Source organism: Scomber japonicus, chromosome 14 (assembly GCF_027409825.1).
Source record: "Scomber japonicus isolate fScoJap1 chromosome 14, fScoJap1.pri, whole genome shotgun sequence".
Lineage (NCBI taxonomy): Eukaryota > Metazoa > Chordata > Actinopteri > Scombriformes > Scombridae > Scomber > Scomber japonicus.
In genome coordinates, this window is record NC_070591.1 from 12,907,407 (window position 1) to 12,930,598 (window position 23,192).

The window sequence follows — 23,192 nt, forward strand, 5'->3', positions numbered from 1 at the left end:
ACTGATGCTTCAGTATTAATGATCTAATGATGTCAGTAATATATCAGTCTGAGGAATGAAATCGGTACTTTTACTTTTACTTTAATACTTTAGGTGCATTTTGCTGCTAATACGTATGTATGTTTATGTCAAGTATAAAAGCAAAGCACAATACAAAAAATAATTCTGAAATTAAATATAATTAATATAATAATATAATAATATAATTGAATAACAATAGTTTTGAAATATATAGCCTGAAATGAAATATTGACAATACAAAGGAAAGATGGACTGTGCTATGGACAAAGAAATTAATTGTATGAAACATATGAAGTGCTGAAATCAAATGTGCATAAATGATTTAATTATGTAACTCACAAATATGTGAATGTGCAGGTTCAAATAGACTACGGTAATCTAATCTAATAATACAATAAACTCTAATTATATCTTAAAAGTCTGAATTATTATACTTACATTGTAAACCCTGCACACCCTGGTTTGGTAACACAGTACTTAATTATGATAATACTAATCGATTTTGATTCTGATTAGAGCGACAGCAAAAAAAAAAAGCAGTCATTGTTTCCAGACGGATCATTTTACACGGCGGACAGACCGGAAGTCTTCGCCTCGTTTGCTTTACGAAGAAGTACGACTATTATTTACACCGCTTCATATCAAATCAAGTAAGTGTGTTTTATATTTAATTTTAAAAACCTTTTGTGTAACAAAGAAACTTATAATTGGCTAAAGGAGCGTCTTTATTGGGCTATAATCAGCTAACTTACAGCACCTTATTGTTAGCCAGAAATCCATTGAAAGCAGCGTTAGCATGCTAACTGTGCCCGAAAGGCTAATTACTGTTTACAGTCACATTTGTAAAGTTACTGTCGAGGACACGAAGAGTAAGTCAGACATTTCCCCCGTCTGCTAAATGGCTGGTAAGGTCACGACGGAAAATGTACTCAAATTAAAGGATTGGTTCATAGTTTTTCAAGTTTTAAAACAACAATCAGGTCTCCAATAGTTATTTTGTTTTAAAAATGCATTTAACAGTTTATCTTAAACTTATATAAGGCTTATATGAGCAGTCTGCATGAATCATATCAAGTGGATATCTGCCACATGTTGCCTCTGTGTGTTTTCCTGTTGTACAATAACAACAAGAGGGACTTTGGTACTAAAGCCACTGTAACATTGAAAGATCAACTTGATTCGACTCATTTCGACGACTGGATATCGGCCTCATTTTTAAATAAATGTTTGCACAGAAGGAAGCATGTGCGTTTTGGCCCATATTGTTGCCAGTATTAACAGGAGTGATTTTGACAAAGCAAACAAACATGTTTCAGTGTCCATTTGGGCACCTTACTGTTGTTTTAAGACACACTTGAAGAATTGTGAACACATCATTTTTAAATGTCTATAATCTTACTGTGCTGCCCAGCTGAACAACACAATTAATTTATATCACATTATGACTTTTTGTTCTTTCTTTGGTTAGGATGACAGACAGATACAACATCCACAGTCAGTTGGAGCATCTCCAGTCTAAGTACATCGGTACCGGACACGCCGACACCAGCAAATGGGAATGGCTGGTCAACCAGCATAGAGACTCTTACTGCTCCTACATGGGACATTTTGACCTGCTCAACTACTTCTCTGTGGCTGAAAACGAGAGCAAAGCGCGTGTCCGCTTCAACCTGATGGAGAAGATGCTACAGCCGTGTGGACCACCAGCAGACAAGCCTGACGATGCCTAGGTTACACTGGAGTGAGCTGTGGAGGTTTTTTTATGGAAGGGTTTTATTATGTTTTTGATGGACATTCAACTTGATACTACCAAACATTTTCAATGTTATACTCAATGTTATAATTTCACATTTCTTGACGTAAAATTAGGACTGCTTTGTTCTTAACACTGGTCCACTTGTACAACAGAAGATACCTGGACTCACATATTTACATTTTTTGCATCTGGACTTCTGAAAAACATTGATTCTCACCCCTTAGAGCTCTGCAGCTTTCAGGGAAGTTACCTACTAAAAGAATCAGTGTGGAAAGTAGGAAGGTCTCCATGACCTTTTTTACAGAAAATCATAACAATATTTGTTATTGCTACATTACAGAGAATGGGAACTGTTTAGAGGCTCTCATTTGTCATGTATTGGTTGTTCTTGATTCAAATTTTTGTTTTGATTTGATTAAACTTTGTATTTCTCCATGTTGACTGTGTTTAGATGTTTTAATATTTGGTGATTCGTGGGTCAGATTAGTCGAAGCAGGTGTCTAAAATATTAAATAGTTTCTCATCAGTCTGAGTTACAAAGTATTATATTTCTTTGTTTGACAGATTATTTTGTCCAACGTGACAGAAAAATGAGCTGCAGTATATCAAGGAGAAGCATTCATTCCTTTTTTTCTCCCCCTTTTCCTTTTTTCCTCACTAACCCTCCAGAGGGTCACAAGGAAGCCGGAGCCAGCTGACATAGACGGGTCATCAGTCAATCACAGGGCTAACGTGTAGTATAGAGACAGACCACCATTCACACTTACGGACAATTTAGAGTCACCAATTATGTTTTTGGTCTATGGGAGGTAGCTGAAGAGAAGGTGCAACCTCCACAAAGAAGGGCCCCAGCTGAAGGAGCATAATAAGGAAGAGGAAGGTCTTCAAGCATTTGTTGAAGACATCGATTATACTGAATAGTTTGATGGCTCATTCCACAACTGAGGGACAATAAAGGAGAAATTTGGATTAAGACTAGTTTTTGTTCATTTTTGAGTGTGAAGATTAATAAACTTGAATGAGGGAGTTCAGGTGCACAAAGTGTAGAATGTATTGGGCTGCTACAGTATACAACACGGCTTTACTGTTCATTAGCTTCGATTCTATAAAACTGTTCTTCCAAAAGACAATTTACAGACTTTATGTTGTGTTCAAGGTGGAGAGTAGTGTAGGTGTTGTCACTGCCCGGGTCTTGACGGTGGCAATAAAGGGGAGTCACACAGGTACTCAAAATTAAATTTGGTCAAAATGAACAGAAAATGATGGATAGGTAGGATCAATCTATAAAAGCAGTCGTGGGGAGTGGATGAGTGAGCGTGTGTTTTATGGTGAAACAAAGTAAAACAACTGAGAGATTAATGCAGGAATGTGTCAGGGAGAAGAGAGAACGATTAACACAGACGCCACATAAATAGGCTGGGACCATAACTACCCAGGTGCAGGTAGTTTCCTGACGTCCTCTCTAGTCCTGCACACTGTCTCCTGGCTCAGGAAGCTTAAGCAAAAAGGGAGAGAGGGACATCACAGTGTTCAGTTGGGTTGAGATCTGGTGAGTGTGAAGGCTATGTAGTCATTCGTGTCATATTCATGTTCATTTGTTTTGGGTTTTCTTTCTTTAAAATGTCATCTGCCTTCAGATTCCATGTGATTCTTATATATACAGTATCATGTTCATGGTTGATTGAGTTGAAATTGCAGGGTCTGGTACTTGTAACTGACATATCTGAAAAGCAAGCTTGCAGAGTGAATATTAATGTCTCAAGCACTGGCACCAGTTTAAAAGCTGCCATGAAGCACAGCTCAGTGTAGAAATGAAGAAAATTATCCCAGTGTTGAATTAGAATCAGTGCCTTTGATCAAGGGTGTTAGATAAACATGCTAGTTGCCATGAGAAAATGTTTCCATAATGCAAATATCATTGAGACTGTTAAAGCTGGATAGATGTTTGAACTGAAGCAGGCAGCAGGGACAGTGAGATGTGTGACTAAGAAAACAGTTGGAGGAGCTGAGGTTTGATTTGCTGACTACAGGTGATTTTCTAAGCACACTGCAGACCAAACACACACACAAATAGACACTTGGTGGGAGAGGATGAGGAGAGCATGACTCATTGTTGGATTGAGAGATAAGTCAGTGGGTGCCAAGGAAGTTCTTGTGTTGTGCATCACATCTGAGAGTGCATTAGAGCGTTTCTTAGTGGGGTAATTCCTTGCCATCTGTCCTCACTGTGAGAGTCGTGGAGACGGCGCTGCCAAGTCAGGCATGAAAGCAGCATGAGGTCTGTTGTCTCACACACACACACAGATAAAACACTCACACAAACTGCCTGACTTGTTCTCTCAGAGAAACAAGCACATAAATAGACACCTGCTTCTCAGTTTCCATCTAGATCACAGAGGTGGTGTCATCTTTTTTAATGCCAATAAAGCTTACAGGAGAGTGTGCTCTTATTATAGACTCCAAGTGCAACTGTAGGTGAAACACGATTTAAAAAGAAGCACATACAGATGAGAGAAATGATTGATCAGGCTTATCAGGATACAAATGTTCATCTTGAAGGTTGTTCATTTGCTTCAGTGAGAACCATTGTTTGCTTTTTCAGCCAACCTGTAAGAATAAATATACCTTCACTGTACTGATAGGTAGAGTGACAGATGTTTTTTATTCTTTAAAGTATATTTTAAGGCACTAGCGATCAAGTGTTTTCATTCTACAAAGGGAAAAAGCAGTTTGGCAGCTTTTTCTGCTGTTGCTGATTCCTTCTGGAGTCCTTCACAGTGACTATAAATACTGTCTTCCCTGTTAACACACACACACACACACACACACACACACACACACACACACACACACACACACAGGCATGCACACACACAATAAACACTTTTACAATACAGGATCATATAAACTGTTTTGTACACTCACAATACGTGTCTCATCGTTGCAGTAAAAACTCTTTTGATTAAGTCCTGGAAATAAACTGTCTCATATAAAATGAGGTGAATAAAGATACTGAGTGCCAGTGGGCCACAAGGGAAGGGATGGGCTCAAATGTGGCCCAACTTAACCCACAAAGAACAAAACTGTCCTGAAGATGCACATATATGTATATATACATAAATTCCCCCAATTCCTAAAGATATTTTGACCAGGTGGTTCAAGTTAGAGTGCATTACTGTAATCCCCCACACTAACATAATTTCAATTGTTGATAATAGGTCTCCTGCTGCAGCCTGTAAGTGCTCATTATTATTATTGTGTACACTCTGGTATAGAGGATCACAGAGCTGAAATACTGAATATTGCCATTTCTGATTTGCATATATGTTAACTTCATGCTGACCTCAGTTACAAAGAGGACAGAGGTCATGGAAATAATTTTTTCAAGAGACCAACCTGTGCTTGTTTTAAAAAAGGACTAGATAATGCCCAAAATAATATGCCTGTATGAATAAAATATAAATAAATAAAATGAAGTTCAGCCTCATTTGAAGTAGTTCAACTGTGTTAATTCTTATATTTTGCTGGTGAGGCTCCGTCTTCCTGGTGAAGGCTGAGGTGAAGTACAGGACTGTCTGAACATCTTACAGCCAAACACCCAATAAAATGATCTAATCTCGGATGGCAGATCATTATCACCTCACCTTTGTCTTGATAGTTGAGGAAATTAATTCTGCTCCCTCACATGACCTGTTAAGAATCGCTGTTTGACCGGACACTGCAGTGGCATTGGTGTATTTTTGCATTTTTAAATGGTGCCAGACAGAGTGAATGGCACCTGTTAATAACCACTTGGCCTTTCTGTGTTCATGCTGATGTGAGCGTCTCATTTGGCTGCCCATCCGCATCAGCTGTGTCCTGTGATTACATAGGAGCTCAGCCAAACAGTGAAAAAGTCCAGGAAACACATTCACCCTTATCAAATATGAATGCCCCCACAATCCAATTATCTCTGCCCTTCGTTGCCACCCACCTGTTTCCGTCTATCTCCATCCTGCATTAACCCTTCCTTTCCATTGTTCTCCTCTGTGAAACTCTCCACTCTCATCTTCTTTACTGCTTACACCCCCTCACAAAAACCTCTTCTCACACATTTAAGTCCTTCTTTCTCTCTCCATCTCCACAGCTCCGATGGGTTTACTAGTGGAGTGGAAACATCCAAGATAAAAAAAAAATACAGAAATACTGCAGTGGGGAAAAAACACATGAATATTTTGTGTGAAGAACACAGGATTGTGCACCTAATGTAATTTTCTTTCACTAAATGCAAACAGAAATCCCTTGAGTTATGGCACTTGTATGGCAGTGTATTGATATTTAGGGTTAAAAATACTCAAAGGATTGGTTCATAATTTTCCAAATCTATGTTAACAGTCAGTTGCCCAAATGAACATTTAAATAGGTTTCCTTGCCATAATTGTTCCTCCTATACACACGGGCCATTGGAAGATCCCTTCATAATACATGACGGGGGCCAAAATCCACAAGACTCAGCCATCCAAACAGTAAAATCAAACAGATATCTTTTATTAATACAGTCGTTTTAAGCCTCACATAAGCTTCAGGTAAACCTTTAAATGCATTTTCACACAGAATGATTTTGTGGATACACTGTGGATTTTTTTTCATAGCTCATTTGAAGGGGATCTTCCCACAGCCAGTATGAACAGGAGGAAGGATTACAGTGAGTAAAACGTCTTTCAGTGCGCATGGGCACCTGATTATCTGATTATTATTGTAAGATAGACTTGAAAAATTGTGAACCTGTCCTTTAAATGAGGGTCTGGTCTGAATCGTTTTTGAAGCGGTTTCCTACAATAAATATCCACTTTTACATTTAGGTTAATGAATATGGTTTAATTGGATTTGAAACAAATAAAAAGTTACTATCCAGGCTCCTCATGCAAGTCTAAGTACACACTGCCGGTACAGTGAAACTGCGAATGGATCATTAAATCAGTTATGGTTCCTTTTCATAAAATTTTCAAGCACAGAAAATTAAACGCTGACTTAGTTTTAATTTTTTCCCCTTCTTCTCTGCATTGTTAAACTTTCATAGCCTTTCACTCAAGTACAAGTAATTTGAGAAGTGGAATGACTGTAATAAGAACAGTATGGCAGGATGGAATAAACCGTCTAATAATCACATTTTTTGTAACCTCGGGTGGCATCAGACTGATGATTAATACCCTATTCACCCTTTTACAATTGAGTAGTAGACCTGCATTACAGCCAAGACCTCCGGGCAAAGTTCCAGGGACAAAACTGCTTTTCGATCTTGCCTGCGAAACTCCATTAAGATGGTCTGTGTGTGTGTGTGTGTGTGTGTGTTTTACAACTAATGTGACTTTTCAGGCTAAGAAGGAAACTTTTTGGAGAAGATTGACTGTTAACACTTTGCTCAATTTAGATTCATTGCCTGAAGTTTAGAGTCAGGTCTCAAGTTTGAGATAAAGGTGAGAAGGGGTGACTGTGGGTCCTCATAGATAAAAGATGTGTGAGAGAGAGCAGCAGGTTTATGATCACTGTGGGCCAGAGGGGCATCTCTCAGATGTAAGCACCAGCTGCGTATTATCTTGCTGTCCTCCTTTGCTCTATAAAACAGATTATCACCCCTGTCAGAGTGATTTATACCCAACCAGGGAGCTGCAAAGACAAAAAGTGGGCGTACATTACAAGAAAATCAAAAACCTCAATTTACGCCTCTCTTGTCCGAGATCAAGCTGTGGCACATATGTGTCATTACAGCAATTTAACCTAACATGCATTAGACAGGGCCTTTTAAAAAGTTGAGTATGAGCTGACTGATGATTCAGTTCTTCAACGGTCTCTCATTTCCTACCATCTCTGTCTCTACAGCCTTTTCCAGACTCTGCTCACTCATTGTATCCTTCGATTTTCTAGTTCTCATTTCCTTGTTCTCATCTTCAGAACCAACTCCATTACGCCCACATCCTTTTTAAAAGCAGGCTGGCATTGTACACTGGATGAGGCTGACTAGATAGGGCTGAAATTCAATACTTTAATGGTCATTCAAATAAAAACCTCCCATATAAACCAAAATACACACTCGCTCAAAGGTTCAGAGATGTTTGCAATACACGCATTAAGATGACATGCACTCTAAGACCATTAAATCTTACATGCATCAAACATAAGGTCACATCCTGTACATTACAGAACAAACAAAGCGTATTGACAGAAGACATATTCATCTGGGAAGTTTAGAAATCTTTAAATGTATTTTTAATGGCACAACACAGTAATGCAGTTAATCTCTGTCTCTGTTTGATTGTGTTTGCATATTTAGACTGAAAATGTATTTTAATGTTTGTATGGGAAACAACTATTAGAGTTACTGGAATCATCTTGTTTCACATTTATCCAATTAAACTGACGTGTATCACGGTGGATTTGATTTAAGTGATCTCAGTGCATTTGGTTTTATTTGCATTCTACCTGAAAAGATAGAGCAAGACAAACATAAGCGGACTATCAAATGAGTCAGCTTCAATGCACTTATTTTTACTCCAGGACATTAGGTCATTGGATGTCTCACTTTTTAGACAAAAAGAGAAACTGGACATTAGCCTACAGCCATGCTAGCGGCTCCATGAGGCTGTAGAATTTGAAGTGTCAGCCTTATACAGTATATGGTGTCAGCATGCAAAATTACTGATGTTTAGCAGATTTAACAGGTTCACCATCTTAGTTTAGCCAGTTTAGTATGCTAATATTTGCAAATTATCACTAAAAACAAAGTTCCATAAACCAATGTATTGGGGGGCGGGGTGTAACTTAGTGGTAAATGAAAAAGTTAAAGGATTTGGCTAGCAATTTTCGGTGCTTCGCTAACTTATTGAGCTAAGTTACATCACACAACCTCTTGACTTTATACTTAAGTTATTTATGGTGATGGACTGCATTTATATGGCAATGTGCCAACCAGCTCATCAGGATCTAATATAATGCACTGCTGGTGTGTGTGTGTGTGTGTGTGTGTGTGAAAATTGCTCCCACTGGGAGCAATTTGAGGTTTAGTATCTTGCCCAAGGACACTTCGACATGTGGACTGGAGGAGCGAGGGATTGAATTCCAGCTGCTTTTTTAATTTTCAGATAAGTGGACGACCTGTTCTGCCTCCTGAGCTAGGGGAGCACTGTAAACAGAACTGTGCTCCCACACATGTGCAGTACTGTCTGCCATACATGAAACTACTCTCCAGAGACTGAAAACATGAGCACTGTTGCTTTTCTTATAAACAAACTACAATGCCCATTATCTGTAAAATGAAGGAATGTGTCACTTCAACAGTGTGCCTCGTTGATGTGAACAATGGAAGTCAGTGGCAAAGAGAAAGATAGGAATACATAAGGCTTTGGATGCACACACACACCATAATTTTAAGTAAGATCAATTCATTGTTGGTTTAGCTCTAGAAAATCAGCAGCCAAATCCTTTAAGATCACAAATTTCAACTGGAGGAAAAGTCTGTGGATTACAAAAACTCAATAATCACACCCCTGAGCACCATGAATGTTTACTAAATTTCATCCAACAATTGCTGAATATTTCAGTCTGGACCAAAGTGGTGGACCATGTAGACCCACTGACAGGCATCTATATAGAGCCAATAAGCTGCTAGCTTTTTTTATTAATAACAAATGTGTTTATCATTCTTCTATAATTTCCTTGTGTAACCCAAACAGAAACTCAGTGAGAGTCAAAAGGTTCAACACAGTAATTATGCTGTCATCCTGGACAATTTTTCAGATGAGAAGAAAGGTAATAAGAAAAGCTGAGTTAAAAGGCTGAATTCATTTTTTTAAATTAATATCCTAATATGATTTAATTGGCAGAAATTGCTTGCACCTTTGAGTTTCCACATAGTGTGTACATTTTTCTCCTGGTTGTCCTGAGGTAACCTCACTGGCCATTAAAAAACTGGTTGTATTATCTGAAGGTGAGAAGTTCTCTCAAAATTAGCCATAATTTAGCCCAATTAGCTTTTCTTTCATTCAAATACATCTTATTTCTAAACTCTCGACATGATTGTGTTTGCATCCCTATCATTAATACACATTTTACTTTATACATTATTGTTACTGTGTAAAGAAAAAACAATATGACAAAATAGATGTTTTTTTCATGATTCTTTATATACAAAAACAATATACACAGTTTGGACATAACAGTAGCTGTTTTGGGAAGTAAATGACATTGTTGTATGACTTCAAAGATGAATCTTTTATATTAAACAGTAAAGGATATTTGTCAGAGTAAAATGTTGAGTCCTGGATCACATACAAGCAAATTATCTGTTCAGCTGCTTTGAGCGTCATGTTGTTACAGTTTGAGGGTTAAACATGTGACTTGTGAATCTCCAGCAAAACACAAGAATACCTTCCTGTGAATTTCACATGATCAAGAAAAAGACTATATGTTAAAATGCTTTCTATGAACAGCAGCAGCAGCAGTCTGATTATGGCTCATGTCAGAAATTAAGTATTTCATTTGGAGAAAGTAATAAAGGAAGCCTCAAGCACCATTAAAACAGCAAATGTAAACATTTTCAGGAACTGGTGGAGCTCTTCAACATTATATTTTCAAACGCAGCAGCCAGGACAGCAAGTATGGGTGTGAATATTTTTAAAGTAAGTCAACCAGAATTTTAGCAAAATACTAACATTTAAAAAAACAACTTGAAATTTAATGGCAGGAATTGTATGTTTGATACTTTAATAACAACACAGAGAAATGTGGCATATGCAATCACTTTTAAAGCTTATTTGGATCATAATCTTTAATGAGTTTATTTTATTTTTATTTCCATACAGATGAGATGAAACAGACTGCAGCCATAAAAGTTTTTACAGGAGTGCTTTTACAGTCAGAATTAATACTGACTGGTTATTAAACACCAACCGTCAAGGCTCTTACACACTTTCAACTGCTTAGTCTAGCTGCTATACTTAATTCTGGACTAAAATGTTGAATGATACATGAGAGTTACAGAGAAAACAACGAGTGTTGATCAGGTGACAGTCTAGACCAGTACTCCCTGTAAGTAGTTTTATTACTAAAAAGTCACCATAAAGACAAGCTCTTGATGGCATCGATAAAGCTGGTAACACTTTATTTTAATCCCCACATTAATTATTTATAAGCAGTATATAAACACCCCATAAATGGTTTAAAAAACACTTTAACTTGTTTATGTATCAATATGTAACATTACAAATATGCTAGAATATATTACAGTATTCCTACAACAGTTATGGAGGCTTCATATAAGGAGTTTGTTGCTTATAGATACAAAAAGTGTGTTTGACATTGATTATATAGTGCTTATACTGAATGGGTTGGTGGCGGCAGGGTGGGGGTTAAAATAAAGTATATGAACACTCTCTCTGTCTCTATCTAGATAAACACTTTGTCACTATTAAATTGTTGCCTTGTTTAAAGACAGGGAAATAATCCTACCCCCAGCAGCACATTCATGTTTGTTCAGATATAAAGGGATCAAAGCTGCGTCAGTGGGTAAAACCTTTCATTTGTGTATCTTGAATAGAAGCAGTCTGCTCTTTAATGCAGTATTTACTGTTGGTGTAAATCATTTTCACCTCTGCAGGAGCTGAACACCAGCTGAACTGATCAAACTCATGTTTACTTGTTTACAGATGAAACAAGATTATATCCTCGAACTAATTCAGTTAAATTTGAACATGTTTTAACAATTATCTCAACCTTTTTAATTTCCATTTTGTAATTTGTGAAAGGTGAACTCTGGTCATTATGAAAAAATAAATCAAACTGAAGTCCAGGAAGGATTAGAAATAGCTTTTAAATTCTCTCACCATCCACAAGATCCATTAGAGACCGATAGCATTACACCAGCTGGCCTAAATAATGTCTAGTTTATGGTTTGCTCATGAAATAACAAGTATATTTGGTGAAGACATGGCAGTTTTTCAACATACTGTGTTTGATATGCTGCCTGGAAACAGCACTTATATATAAATATATGCATGCTGAACTGCTCATCAGTGTCTGGGGGATGATAACAGTTAAAAAAAATAAGACAACTAAAATCAACTAACCCTAACCCTTAAAACATTTACATCAAATTCTATTGTATCATGTTGGTAGTAAAACTGATTTCACTGTATGCACATGCTTGATATACATTTTTTACAAAATAATCATTATATAACAACACTGAAATGAATGAATACTGTTGTTTCTTTTCTGTCGTTATTTCATGTTACAACCTCTGCACATTCAGAAGCAGAGAGTATAAAGTCCTTTTTTTAGTTTCTATTTGTAAGAATGGAAGTCAGAGGCCTACTGTGAGGCACAAGCCTTAGGACGTCAGCAAGCTGGATCTGTCAATCACTTTTCAGCCAACGTCGCATATGCTGGGAGGGAAATATATTTGAGAACTAGAATAGGTTTATATTCTCTGCCTGTACATCTGTCCTACTTTTTCACTTCACACTTTTCTTTTTCTAACAGCTCAGCCAAATATTCTGGCATTCACACAAAAAAAACAAATCATTATTAATTGATTACCTTTACATTTTGCATTAACACGCTTCTTAAGTTTTTGGATTTTGTCCAGACAGACCACTTAACAGCAGAAACAATCTATAAATGCCCCAAAGATGGAAACAGATCCAATTAACTGAACCACCTCAGCCATAAATCTACACCACACTAAATTTCAGTGTATCTGCACATTTAAACAAAGGCAAATATTCTTAAACTGTTGTACAACTGTGTAATTACAATAAAAACCAGTTCAGACTTATTAAAGACACATAATTCATACAAAGTACACTTTTAATCCCAAAGAGAAGTAAAATATGAAATTGATTAATTGACTGTGGCATGCTAACAGACAAACCAAGCTGTATTAAATCATCCCTCAATAAGCATGTTTGCTAAATGTAAAGAGTGAAAAAAAAAATGAATGAACTGTTTCTGTGTGAATGCCAAAATGGTTGGCAGACCTGTTATCCAACTTCAAGCCTGACAGCACCTCTAAGGCTTACAAATGAACATGTTAAATCTCCTTTGTTGAATCTGTACAAAAACCAAAATGCATAGTGCCGGGCTAGCTGTTTCAACCTGCTAACAAGCAAGCTAATCTCCTCTCCTGGCTCTAGCTTTCTATTTAGCATACTGATGAGAGTGGTATCGATCTGCTCATGTAACCGTCAGCAAGAAAGGAAGTAAGTGTATTTCCCAAAATGTCAAACTGTGCATTTAGGGTCTCTGGTTCATTGCACAGTTTGGGAGCAAAAGACTAAACTGTGTTAATAGAAACAGATCTCTAAATGCTTTTGTTTCCAGTTGCATGTTAGGGCAAAGTGTAAAGACGCCCACTTGTCAGCAAGTCTGTCCTTAAATAACTGGCAGACAGATTAGATGGCAAAAGTATGTTTAAGGAAATCAAAAGTCTTCCGCCATTTCTTCGAGAGGTTAATTACTTTAGTGGTGGAAATCTCAGTGCCTGTTTCTATTCATAAAACCTTTATATGAAGTCCACAATCAAATAAATTAAACCAGGAAACTTTCAAATGAACCGACGTACAATCAAATGTTTGCTAATTCTTTGGCACTAAGTCACTCTGAGTAAGAGCGCCAGCCAAATGTAAAGACAAACTGAATTCTAAGATTGAATCTCTAAAACAGCAAGTCCAGAACTTTGTGAGCAGGGATTTTACACTGAGTCTCTCAACACAAGAAAAATGACTGTACATGAGCATCATGTATCATCAAGAGGTGTGCTGAGGGATCAGAATTTGTGTGATTTTCATTGCACTTCACTGTTAAAGCCCCAGGTGTCCACTGCTCACTCAGCTTCAGCAGTCTCATAAATATAACACTAACAGGTTATTCTTCATCTGCAAACACATCTTCATCTTTATGGCGTATAATTCTTATGATGCAATGCCCTCTAGTGGCAATGTACTTTAAACATGTCTAAAAATGAACTGCAGTATTTCAGATTCAACTCCGAGAGGCACATCGGAGCAGAACAAACTACCTCTCCTCCCCTCTGATCCATGACATCAGCACACAATCACCCAATCACCCCATTTCCTGTCCTAGGAGGATGCCCATATATGTCCATTTGGCAGCTCATGACAAGGCATGCCTTGTGATTCACTTAAAAGCAATAGTACACTTGGGCCTCATTCATATTTACAATGGCGATTTTTGCCCATTTTTCCTCACCGAACCTCTCGTTGCCTGGAGGCCTAAGGTGAATCAAAGACCAAAAAAACTAAAAAAAACAACATTTACCAGTATGTTCTGGCCATCTACAATAAATAAATTGTTCTAATCAGAGCGCTATACACATCACTGTATTGAATATAGATATGTGCAAATGTTTCACTGGTGGCCACAGACGGCCAAAGCCTTAAGACACACCTGTTTCTGTTACTATAGACATAAATACACATCATCAGGAGTAAGGACATCCCAAAGCAGACTGGACTGAACTGTGTATTGTAGATCTGAAGGTCTTCTGGGAGATAGAGACTGGAGAGCTTGTGTTGCTGACGTCCAGATGGCAGTGAGAGTGCTTAAGGTCGATGAAATCTGAAAACACAAAGAACTCTAATCAGTAAGTGGCTCTGTGGAAGAATAAGGCCTGAAGATAATCTTAACATTTTGTAAAATGATTGAATAGAATTGAAAAAAAAATAAAATATCATTTTCTCAACACAAATGTATTCATATTACTGTGACTGTAGTAAGTATGCAAAGCCAAACACTTTTTTAACAGGTGCAGGGTTCGGTTCAACATGAGGCAAAAGTAGAATCTGGTACAATGTTTTATAATCCAATAAAACATTTAATTATCTGCAACATTTTAATGCTATATGGATGTTCATTAGGAACAAAACACTCCACAAACAGCTGTTCTTCCCAAATAAATGTATGGCTACCCTTAAAACAGTATTAATGTAAGAGTGTGTTCGGATCGTTTATATATTTATGATTAAAGCCTGATCAAAGTGTTGCACCAATAGAAAAAGATGTCAATTTCATGTCATATTATGGAATACAAAAAAATAGTGAGAATATTTTTTTCCATATGCAGTATATCAGGATTTATGTGCTGCAAATACAGTTCAATTTGTTCAAAGAGCTTGGGGAAGCCAAAATGTTCACCTGAGGGATGAAAAAAGATCTAAAGGCAGCAGAACACAATTTGTCAAACCCAGTGATATTCACCTTTAACATTTTAGAAACTCTAAAAGAGGAAAATTCAGCAAAAACATGACACATTGATGCCCCACAGAGTGCAAATACTATATAGTGCACTAGTACACTGTATACTGCTATATAGCTTATTCTGTATTGTAATGAAAATATAATGTGACCAAAAGGTGGATTCGTTCTTCTTAGTTTGAGTTGTACTGGTGGAGTTATTCTCCCTGCACCTTACACAGAGATAGTATATAAAACCATGTCACACAGATCTAATAACATACGCGAGAGTGAACCTGCACTTTATTGGCTATCAGTGCCTGAGGCTAATGAACCGGAGTCAACCCCAGGTGTATATTATGACTTTAAAGTGGTTAGTGGAAAGGGTTTAGGGGAGCAGAATAATATAAGCATTGATTAATGTGAGTTAATCAACAGCAGTATTTATGGTGATACATTACTAATGAGGTGTAAGTTATACTGAGGGTCTAGCTAAATGGTTGAGGCAATCGACGGTTTGAGTACCTGGTGAACTGTTTGCTCTCTTCATGAACCGCCATCTCTTTGCTCTTAAACTCATTCAGTTCCTTACGTATAGCAGCCTGAGGTGGAAGAAAGGACACACAAAAAATGGTAAAAATACACACAGCAGACACACACATACACACACACACACACACACACACACACACACACACCAAAAACAATATATCACAGCTTTCTATTGTTTTCTATTTTACTCATGTCCCATATGTCTGATGCACATCCTGACTGTTATAGCTGAAGGTGATTAAGGCCTTTCTTTTAAGCTTTTAGAGCCATTTATGCACACTTTCCACAAACATCAGGTAATATCCCATAACAGTGTTCCACAATGGAAGATGAGAATGACCGAAATGTAAAAAAGTATAAATGTCCAAAGCAACAAAAAGACAAATTATAAACATAAAGACAATTATGTAAAGGAACAATGATGTTGATTTTCTTTTATCTCTTACTATCACTAATTATACTTAGGATTATTATATTCAGGAAGTGAATAACAAATGTTCTAATTTAATGAACTATACATGACAAATTAGACGTCTGCTGCCTCCATCTAACACGACATCCTGTAACGTTCCTCATTTTCAGCATTTGTCTTGCAGTGATTATGAAAGTGACGCCAATTAAAGTTGGTGAGGGTTCAGTCAGTGTTGATGACAGAACTTTTTCACAGCAGGTATGCAGACGTGTCAAAGCACGGAAAGCAGAAGTGCAATTCAAATTGAAACATTAAACTTATTTTTCTGCATATTTCAGGGCAAATGGAAGTTTATAATATAAATCATATCAAACCCAATGCTCAGGAACTCTCCTTACTTCAATTTACTTTTATCCACAATAAAAGTTAATGGGGAAAATAAATGAAGCAAGCTGTTTGTGGTTCTTCTGTAAATCAGACTGACAATTAACAGATTTTTAACTAGATTCTGAATCAGAAAACAAATACAATGTAAAATTTGAGAGTTGTACAATTAAGTTTAATCTGTCTCCATTGAGTGATGTTGGGATGTATTAGATCAGTCCAATCATCTGCAGTTCAATGAATATCTGATATCCAATAAGGGGGGGCATGTTGGCCAGTAAAAGACTTACTTGAAAGCTGCTCTCATGTATCCTCGCTCCTTGATCCTCAGAGCAGAAATAGGTGCTTTGAGGCAGCTTTCAAAATGGCAGACTAGAACAACTTCCGGTTCAAGTGAGGAGTGAGGCAATATCGAATACTCATAGAAGACATTTGTATATTAGACCTGCTGTATGTTTGCAGTTATTACTTTTGGCATCAACATGTGTATTATCACACTTCCTGTGAGCAGGTTGAATTTCTTGTTAAAGTACAAAACATCAAGCATAACACACTATATAGCCAAATGTCTATGGACTGATTTGTCCATTGTTTTTTCTGTGCTTTTGGTCTGTTTACCATGATTTGAGCCAAATCACATTAAAGCTAAAGACTGTGTGACAGTTTGTGGAAGGCCCTGTTTTACTGTTTCAAGGTCAATAAAGGAATGGTTTTCCCACTTTGGTGTGGAAGAGCATGACTCAACACCACCTAGCACTGTTGTGATGCAGGCTAGTCCTTATTGCATAACATCAGTGGTCAATCTTATTAATGCTCTTATCACATAATGTCCTGAATTCAAGTAAATTTCTGCAGCCAGGTTCCAAAATCTTGTAGAAATCTTTCTCAGGAAGAGTGGAGGCTCTTACAGCAACATATTCATGCCAAAGGTTTTGGGTATGGGTACCATATAGTGTACATGTAGTGTACTTTGTGATGTAACCAGTAGTTCACTTGCATTTTGAGGTTGATATAATGAGTAATGAAACAAACCCAAAGAATGAGTAGTAACAGATTGACACGGATATAAAAATGAAAACAGTCAATCTATCAAACTGAATAAAAATCAACATTTCATCTGGTGGTTTATAGGGTGTAGCACCTTGTCAGCAGGAGTGAGCCGTGTCCAGGGTTTGTCTGCCCGCCGGTCGTAATCCTTGGCATCTGTTACCTCCACATACTCGTTAAAACGCAGGATCCTGCGAGCAATGAGCTCTGCCACTGTAGGCCGAACACTCAGCTACACACAAAGAGAGGTTTTTAAAAAATGTCTCACATGTAAGTCAGAAAGTCTCATGTATATGTGGGTGAATTGCATTTTTATTATCCTGAGAGCTACAGACACAACAGATCTGAAAAAACAGGAAATGATGATTTCCCAGCTGAGAGAACAGTTTTCTGTTTCAGTTACATCTGTGTCCACTAGGTGGGCTAATTTCACTGCACAAAGCATTTTCTCTGCTTCCTACCATGACTCATAAGGTGGAGCAAAAATATTAGCAGCTAAATTTAGACTCACTGTGCTTTCTGTTCTCACTCATGTGCATGTGTTCAGTTGGTGTTTACAGTACCTTTCTGGAGAGTCTCCTTTTAATCTCCTGCTTGGCTTCGTGCTCCTCCACTTCATTCTTTTCTGCATGAAGAGAAGCAACAGATTCATTTCACACCTATTGTGTCTGTATCAAGCTTATGCTTCTATTTATGACTGCGAGATGTGATTCGCCTTATTGAAGCATGTCCGTGGCTATGTAGCTGTGTAATTGCCTTGATTTAAACAAACAAATAGGGGAAATGATGTCCTTTCATATTCTCTATGGGTTGCATAAATCATCAAGTTGATCCTATAATGCATTCTACAGTTGCAGATTCTCCATGGTTGTACAGTATACAGTACACATGTGTAAACAACTTGAGGATGATTTGGCTTGAGACGTTGAGACTACTTGACCTCTGGTGGTCCCATCAGAGAAACATGAGCTGTGTGGGATTCATTGCACAGACATGAGCCATCTATAGTAGCTCTTCTTTTCTATAATCATCAAAACTGCTAAGAGCTACGTTTTCTTTTTGTGTTTTATCCTCGATGATGCCAGCTGTTGGTCCTGGTGCTTTATTTTATCTGCATTACAACCATATACAACATACAAAGTTACACATTTGCCCTTAAAAGTTGTAGCTCCAATTTGTATTTGACACATTAGTGTAGATGGATATCATTACACCAGTCAGCTGTGAAGAGGGAAGATCATTCTAGCAGTTTAACAGCTGTAGTTTATTTAATGAGCTTCATCATATTGTCAAAGAACTGGAAGTGTCCATTAAGGGATAAACAATGTCCAGATAACGAGCGTCTTATGTTGTCATGTTATACTGTTACAATATGACTTTGTCAAAGTTACAGTGGTTTCATTTTGATTGCACTGTTTTTCCACTTTTCATAACGCAACATAATGCAGGAGAAAATATATTTGAATGAGTTACATTCTTTAAGCCTCAGAAATGCAAAGCTGATTAGATTTAAGTCCTACTTGAACTGTATTTAACATTTATCAGTGCTAGTTTGTATTGTTTGTATTTTGTATTGTGCTCAAAGCAACAAAACTACCTAACCTATGCAAACTTGACTTTTATTACTTTTATGACTTTTAAAATTGTTTAAAAAAAAACAATTTTGAGGAAATCTCTTCTAAACCTTTTAAGATAATACAGTATGACTGACCACATCAGCTCAGTGCAGGAGACACAGAGCTTCCAGTAGACACTAGCTCATAAATTAGACAGACATATCTGTCTCATCTATCTGATAAATGAGACACACAAGGTCATATCTGACAATCTGAAAGGGGCAGCAACAGAATAAATGTGGACAGCTGGAACACCATGATACAGTCCCCATTATAATCAGGAATATACATTTTCTTGCTCACATGTGTAGAAGAAACATAATAGTGTTCTTGTAATTATGACCTACTGTATGTTATATGGATGCTTTTTTGTGTGGATGCGAAGAATACAAATGGACAGCTTCTCACATAATAAAATCTGTATTAGCAAGTGTTTTATGAGTCACTCTTACTGAAGCCATAATTAACCATGTTCAAAGTCTCCCACAGTGATCCTGTTGCTGCAACATGAAGTGTCTATAAAATAATTGTGTCTGTAAATAATTAATAAAGCTCTTGATAGTTTCCCACAGCCTAAGTTTATGTCGTCAAATGTCTTGTGAGGTCAGACAGTTCAAAACCCAAATATTCAGTTTACCATCACAAAAGAGAGAGAACCATACAATCTTAAAATCTGAGAATCTGGAGCCAGAAAATAGTTGGCATTTTTGCTTAAAGTGATGACATTTGATCATCAGAATAGTTGAAGTTTAATTTTCTGTCAACTAATTGATTTATCAACTTATCGTTGGAGCTCTAGCGGCATCACAAGAAACAACAAAAGCAATTCTTTAAGCAAATAATCTATGGGAAGATTTCACTTACTAATTTCAAGCTTCAGAGATAAGATAGCAGCTGAATATCTCAACAGTGCTTCATATATCTACTCACAGTTACCAAGTTTCACACTGGCATGTATACACACCTCCACCATGTACAAACACACTGTGATTAACATGCCTACTAAACTAAAGTGGTGGGAACTGCACATCCATTTCATTGTGCCTATGTTGATTTATATTATCAGATATAAAATTACACTATGTTACTAATTACATATTTAAACCTCATATTTAAACCTCAACTTACGTTTGAGGATGTTCCTCTGCTCCAGCTCCTCTGTGGTGGGTCTTTGGCTCAAGCGCCTGAAAAGAGAAAACTGTGTTCACATACTTTCCTGCAAGGAGGAGCAGGAGGAAATTATTTACAAATTACACTAACTGCTACAGAAAGACAACAAGATTTATTTACAGTAACATTTATAAGAAGTATCTTTGTAATTTTACATAGTTTTTAATACAAGGGCTGTTTGCCACCAGCCTTTTTGCTTCACCTGGTAGAAATACTAAAAAAACAAATTAAACTTCAGCACAGATTGTACTACTATGCATCATTTGTACCACAACGTCGTCCAAAACTATAATAAAATAATATTAAACAATCTGTTATCACCGCTCAGCTCAGCCAAATCTATGAGGAAAAATTCACACCTAGTTTAATTTTCACAGTGTGTGTGTGTGTGTGTGTGTGTGTACCTGACTAGTTTGGAGCCTATCTGCTGGCGTAGCTCATGTCTCTCTGTCTCGGAGCTCCGCGGCAGAATGTTTTTCTCTTCCAGCTCCCTCTTGCTGGGTCGGTTTCCCAGCTTGATGTTCAAGGTGTCTCGTCGGCGGATCTTGATGGCCAGAGAGCCTGGAACAGAGAAGCAGGATTGTTGAAGCAATTGAAACTATTTACAGAGTTCAGCAGCAGATAATGTTGAAGTAACCCTGAAGCAAATGGCAACATGGCATTTAACTGATGAAGTACTTTAATTACAAGCATTGTCGCAAATGTGATTCATATTGCGTTAAATGTTCATTAGCTGAATTTGTCAGGTAAAAAAAAAAATTAAAAAAGAAAAAATCCATCCATCAGCCCTTCTCAATGCAACAGGCGCTAACAATAAAGCCGTCTGTGCTCAAGCATCGGTTAAAAGAACAAATCGAGACAAAAAGAACATGTGACATATTTAAAAGACGATGATTTAAATAGAGCAGATTCTTGTGGACTTTGTTTCCTTTTTTAATTAGGTTGAAGTTAATTGTTATAACAGCTGATAACAGTATAGCCAAGTAAGTGGTTTTGGTGATTTGAAAGTGAAAAAGACCTCCATTAAATCTGTGTCGAACTGAATTGAATTTATCTAGATGTTTGGATGATATAAAACTGTTGTTGTTTGTTTACATCACAGGCTAGTAAAACGGGCTGACACTATAACCCATAGCCTTAGCCTACACCTTTTTCACACTGCAGAAATATGTACGTAGTTTCTTTTTATACCTTTTGTTTTGTGCGTAATTGTCTCTGTTATTGATTGCACACTGAAATAAATGTATATATATATAGTCACTTAAGTGCCCTGAGATAACTTCTGTTACCATTTGGCACCATATTAATGAAACTGACCTGACTTGACTATGGTCACTTGTTTTGCTTGTTTCAGTACTCAGCTTACTGATGACTTAACTCACAGGTCTGCCTGAGTCAAAGCACAAACTGCAGGTGCTCATGACTATCACTTGTTGTAAAGTACAGGATGAATCAATTGAACTGGTAACACAGTGTATACTGGAGATCATGCTTAACCGTGACAAATGTAAATCAAAATCTAGAGTTGCTTGTTTTTACTATCTTAGTCAAGTTATTCATGATCAGCAGTGGATCCATTCACTACATGAATGAAGATTCTTTGTTAAATGTTTCACACAAACAAAGAGCACATTGTACAGTCACAGTGTTTCATTTGTACAACTTCTTTCAGAAACACACTGGCTTTTTTCTCTGTATTTCCAATATTGTGTTAGAAAACGAATGCCGTACTGCTAGTGTACTCGTCTTCCTCCTCCTCTTCTTCCTCATCGCGGTATAGGATTGGTCCATCAGAGTCTGAATCGCTAGTTTGGCTGTCTCTCGGCCTGTCGGGGATCACCGTCACTTTGGCGTGCTCTATGTTCACACTGTGGCCCTGCGGATTTTCAACGTGGACCTCAGCTGACCTGCGGGACACATCAACAACAGTGTGAGATTTGTACACCTGTAGCCAACAAATGTTCACATATGCACATAATGAATTTAAGTTACAGATTTGTCATCAGCTCAGCACTTATCATGTGACTCCAGTGAGACTACTGTGTGAGTAGTACAGAGAAGGTGAACATAGGGGATGTTTCACCAACTACATTTTTACCTTGGGCTATTCTCTCCTTCTCTTTTCTTTTCTTCTTCTTCTGCCGCCTCCCCTCCCGTCCTCCCCTGTTTCTCCCCCTCTGAGCTGCTGACTGTTTCTCCCACTGTGAAGGAAGTGTCCTCTATAGCAGTGTTGATATGAGGAGACTGGACACTGGGCTCCGGAGCCATGCCACCTGCAGTAGAGGCACTGGTAGCAGATTTAGACTGTGTGTCAGACTGAGAAGCAGACTGAGTTCCCTCCGCCTCAGAGGCTTTAGATGAGCCTGGTTGGATGTCCGAGGAAAGAGGCGAGGATTTTAACTCCCCAGGCTGGCTAGGAGTCTCTGTGGAGGCCTTTTGAGGTACAGAAGAAGATATGTGAGTTTCTGCTTTCCGGTTGGTTTTTGTATTTGTCCCATTAGTCTGTGATGCGGCGCCTGCATCCTTTGACGCACGAGAACGAGGGGTAGTGGAGGAGGTTGTTTTTGTTGTGCATCCTGTCTTCTTTGGATGAGAAGACTTGGCTGAGGAGAAGAAGGAGCAAGAGACAGAGACAGAGAGGGACAGAGACAGAAAATTAATTTGTCTGTAGACGTGAATGTGGCTGTGTTATAACAGTGTGACAAACTACAGGCCTCTACTGGATGTACCCTGCCTCTTGCCCAGTGCATGCTGGGATAGACAGATTTTTTTTTCTATATACTCCACTGAGGTCCAAAGTTCTTTTTCCACTTTGCTGACACAGTTGTTTAAACAATCTCACCTCAAGGTTCATTTAGTAGCTGATCAATCATATGGTCTTCCTCAGCTGAAGGTGGCCCAGCTCCCACTGAATTATAGGTGTTTAAATTTATTTTACTGGAGAACTTTAAAGGAGAAGTTCATAAATAGTCGATGATTAGCTTAGCTTAGCATAAGGACCTCCAGT

General features: G+C 37.7%; 2 protein-coding genes across 3 annotated transcripts in view; one reads left to right on the forward strand and one right to left on the reverse strand.

Moving 5' to 3' along the window:
* The first annotated feature begins 599 nt into the window (after positions 1 to 599).
* sf3b5 (splicing factor 3b, subunit 5) lies at positions 600 to 2,216 on the forward strand. The gene is made up of 2 exons (XM_053332939.1): positions 600 to 671; positions 1,490 to 2,216. The coding sequence occupies exon 2, from the start codon at positions 1,491 to 1,493 to the stop codon at positions 1,749 to 1,751; it is 261 nt and encodes an 86-aa protein (XP_053188914.1). The 5' UTR covers positions 600 to 671; position 1,490; the 3' UTR covers positions 1,752 to 2,216.
* A 7,706-nt stretch (positions 2,217 to 9,922) lies between these two features.
* Positions 9,923 to 23,192, reverse strand: part of phactr2 (phosphatase and actin regulator 2) — a 46,963-nt gene continuing 33,693 nt past the window's right edge. For both annotated transcript variants that reach the window (XM_053333034.1, XM_053333035.1), the window contains exons 5-12: positions 22,284 to 22,788; positions 21,917 to 22,092; positions 20,590 to 20,746; positions 20,144 to 20,199; positions 17,963 to 18,024; positions 17,494 to 17,631; positions 15,530 to 15,606; positions 9,923 to 14,389 (exon numbers count right to left, since the gene is read on the reverse strand). In XM_053333034.1, coding sequence (XP_053189009.1) covers positions 14,374 to 14,389; positions 15,530 to 15,606; positions 17,494 to 17,631; positions 17,963 to 18,024; positions 20,144 to 20,199; positions 20,590 to 20,746; positions 21,917 to 22,092; positions 22,284 to 22,788 — 1,187 coding nt within the window. In that variant the 3' untranslated portion in view covers positions 9,923 to 14,373. The remainder of the gene's footprint in view (positions 14,390 to 15,529; positions 15,607 to 17,493; positions 17,632 to 17,962; positions 18,025 to 20,143; positions 20,200 to 20,589; positions 20,747 to 21,916; positions 22,093 to 22,283; positions 22,789 to 23,192) is intronic.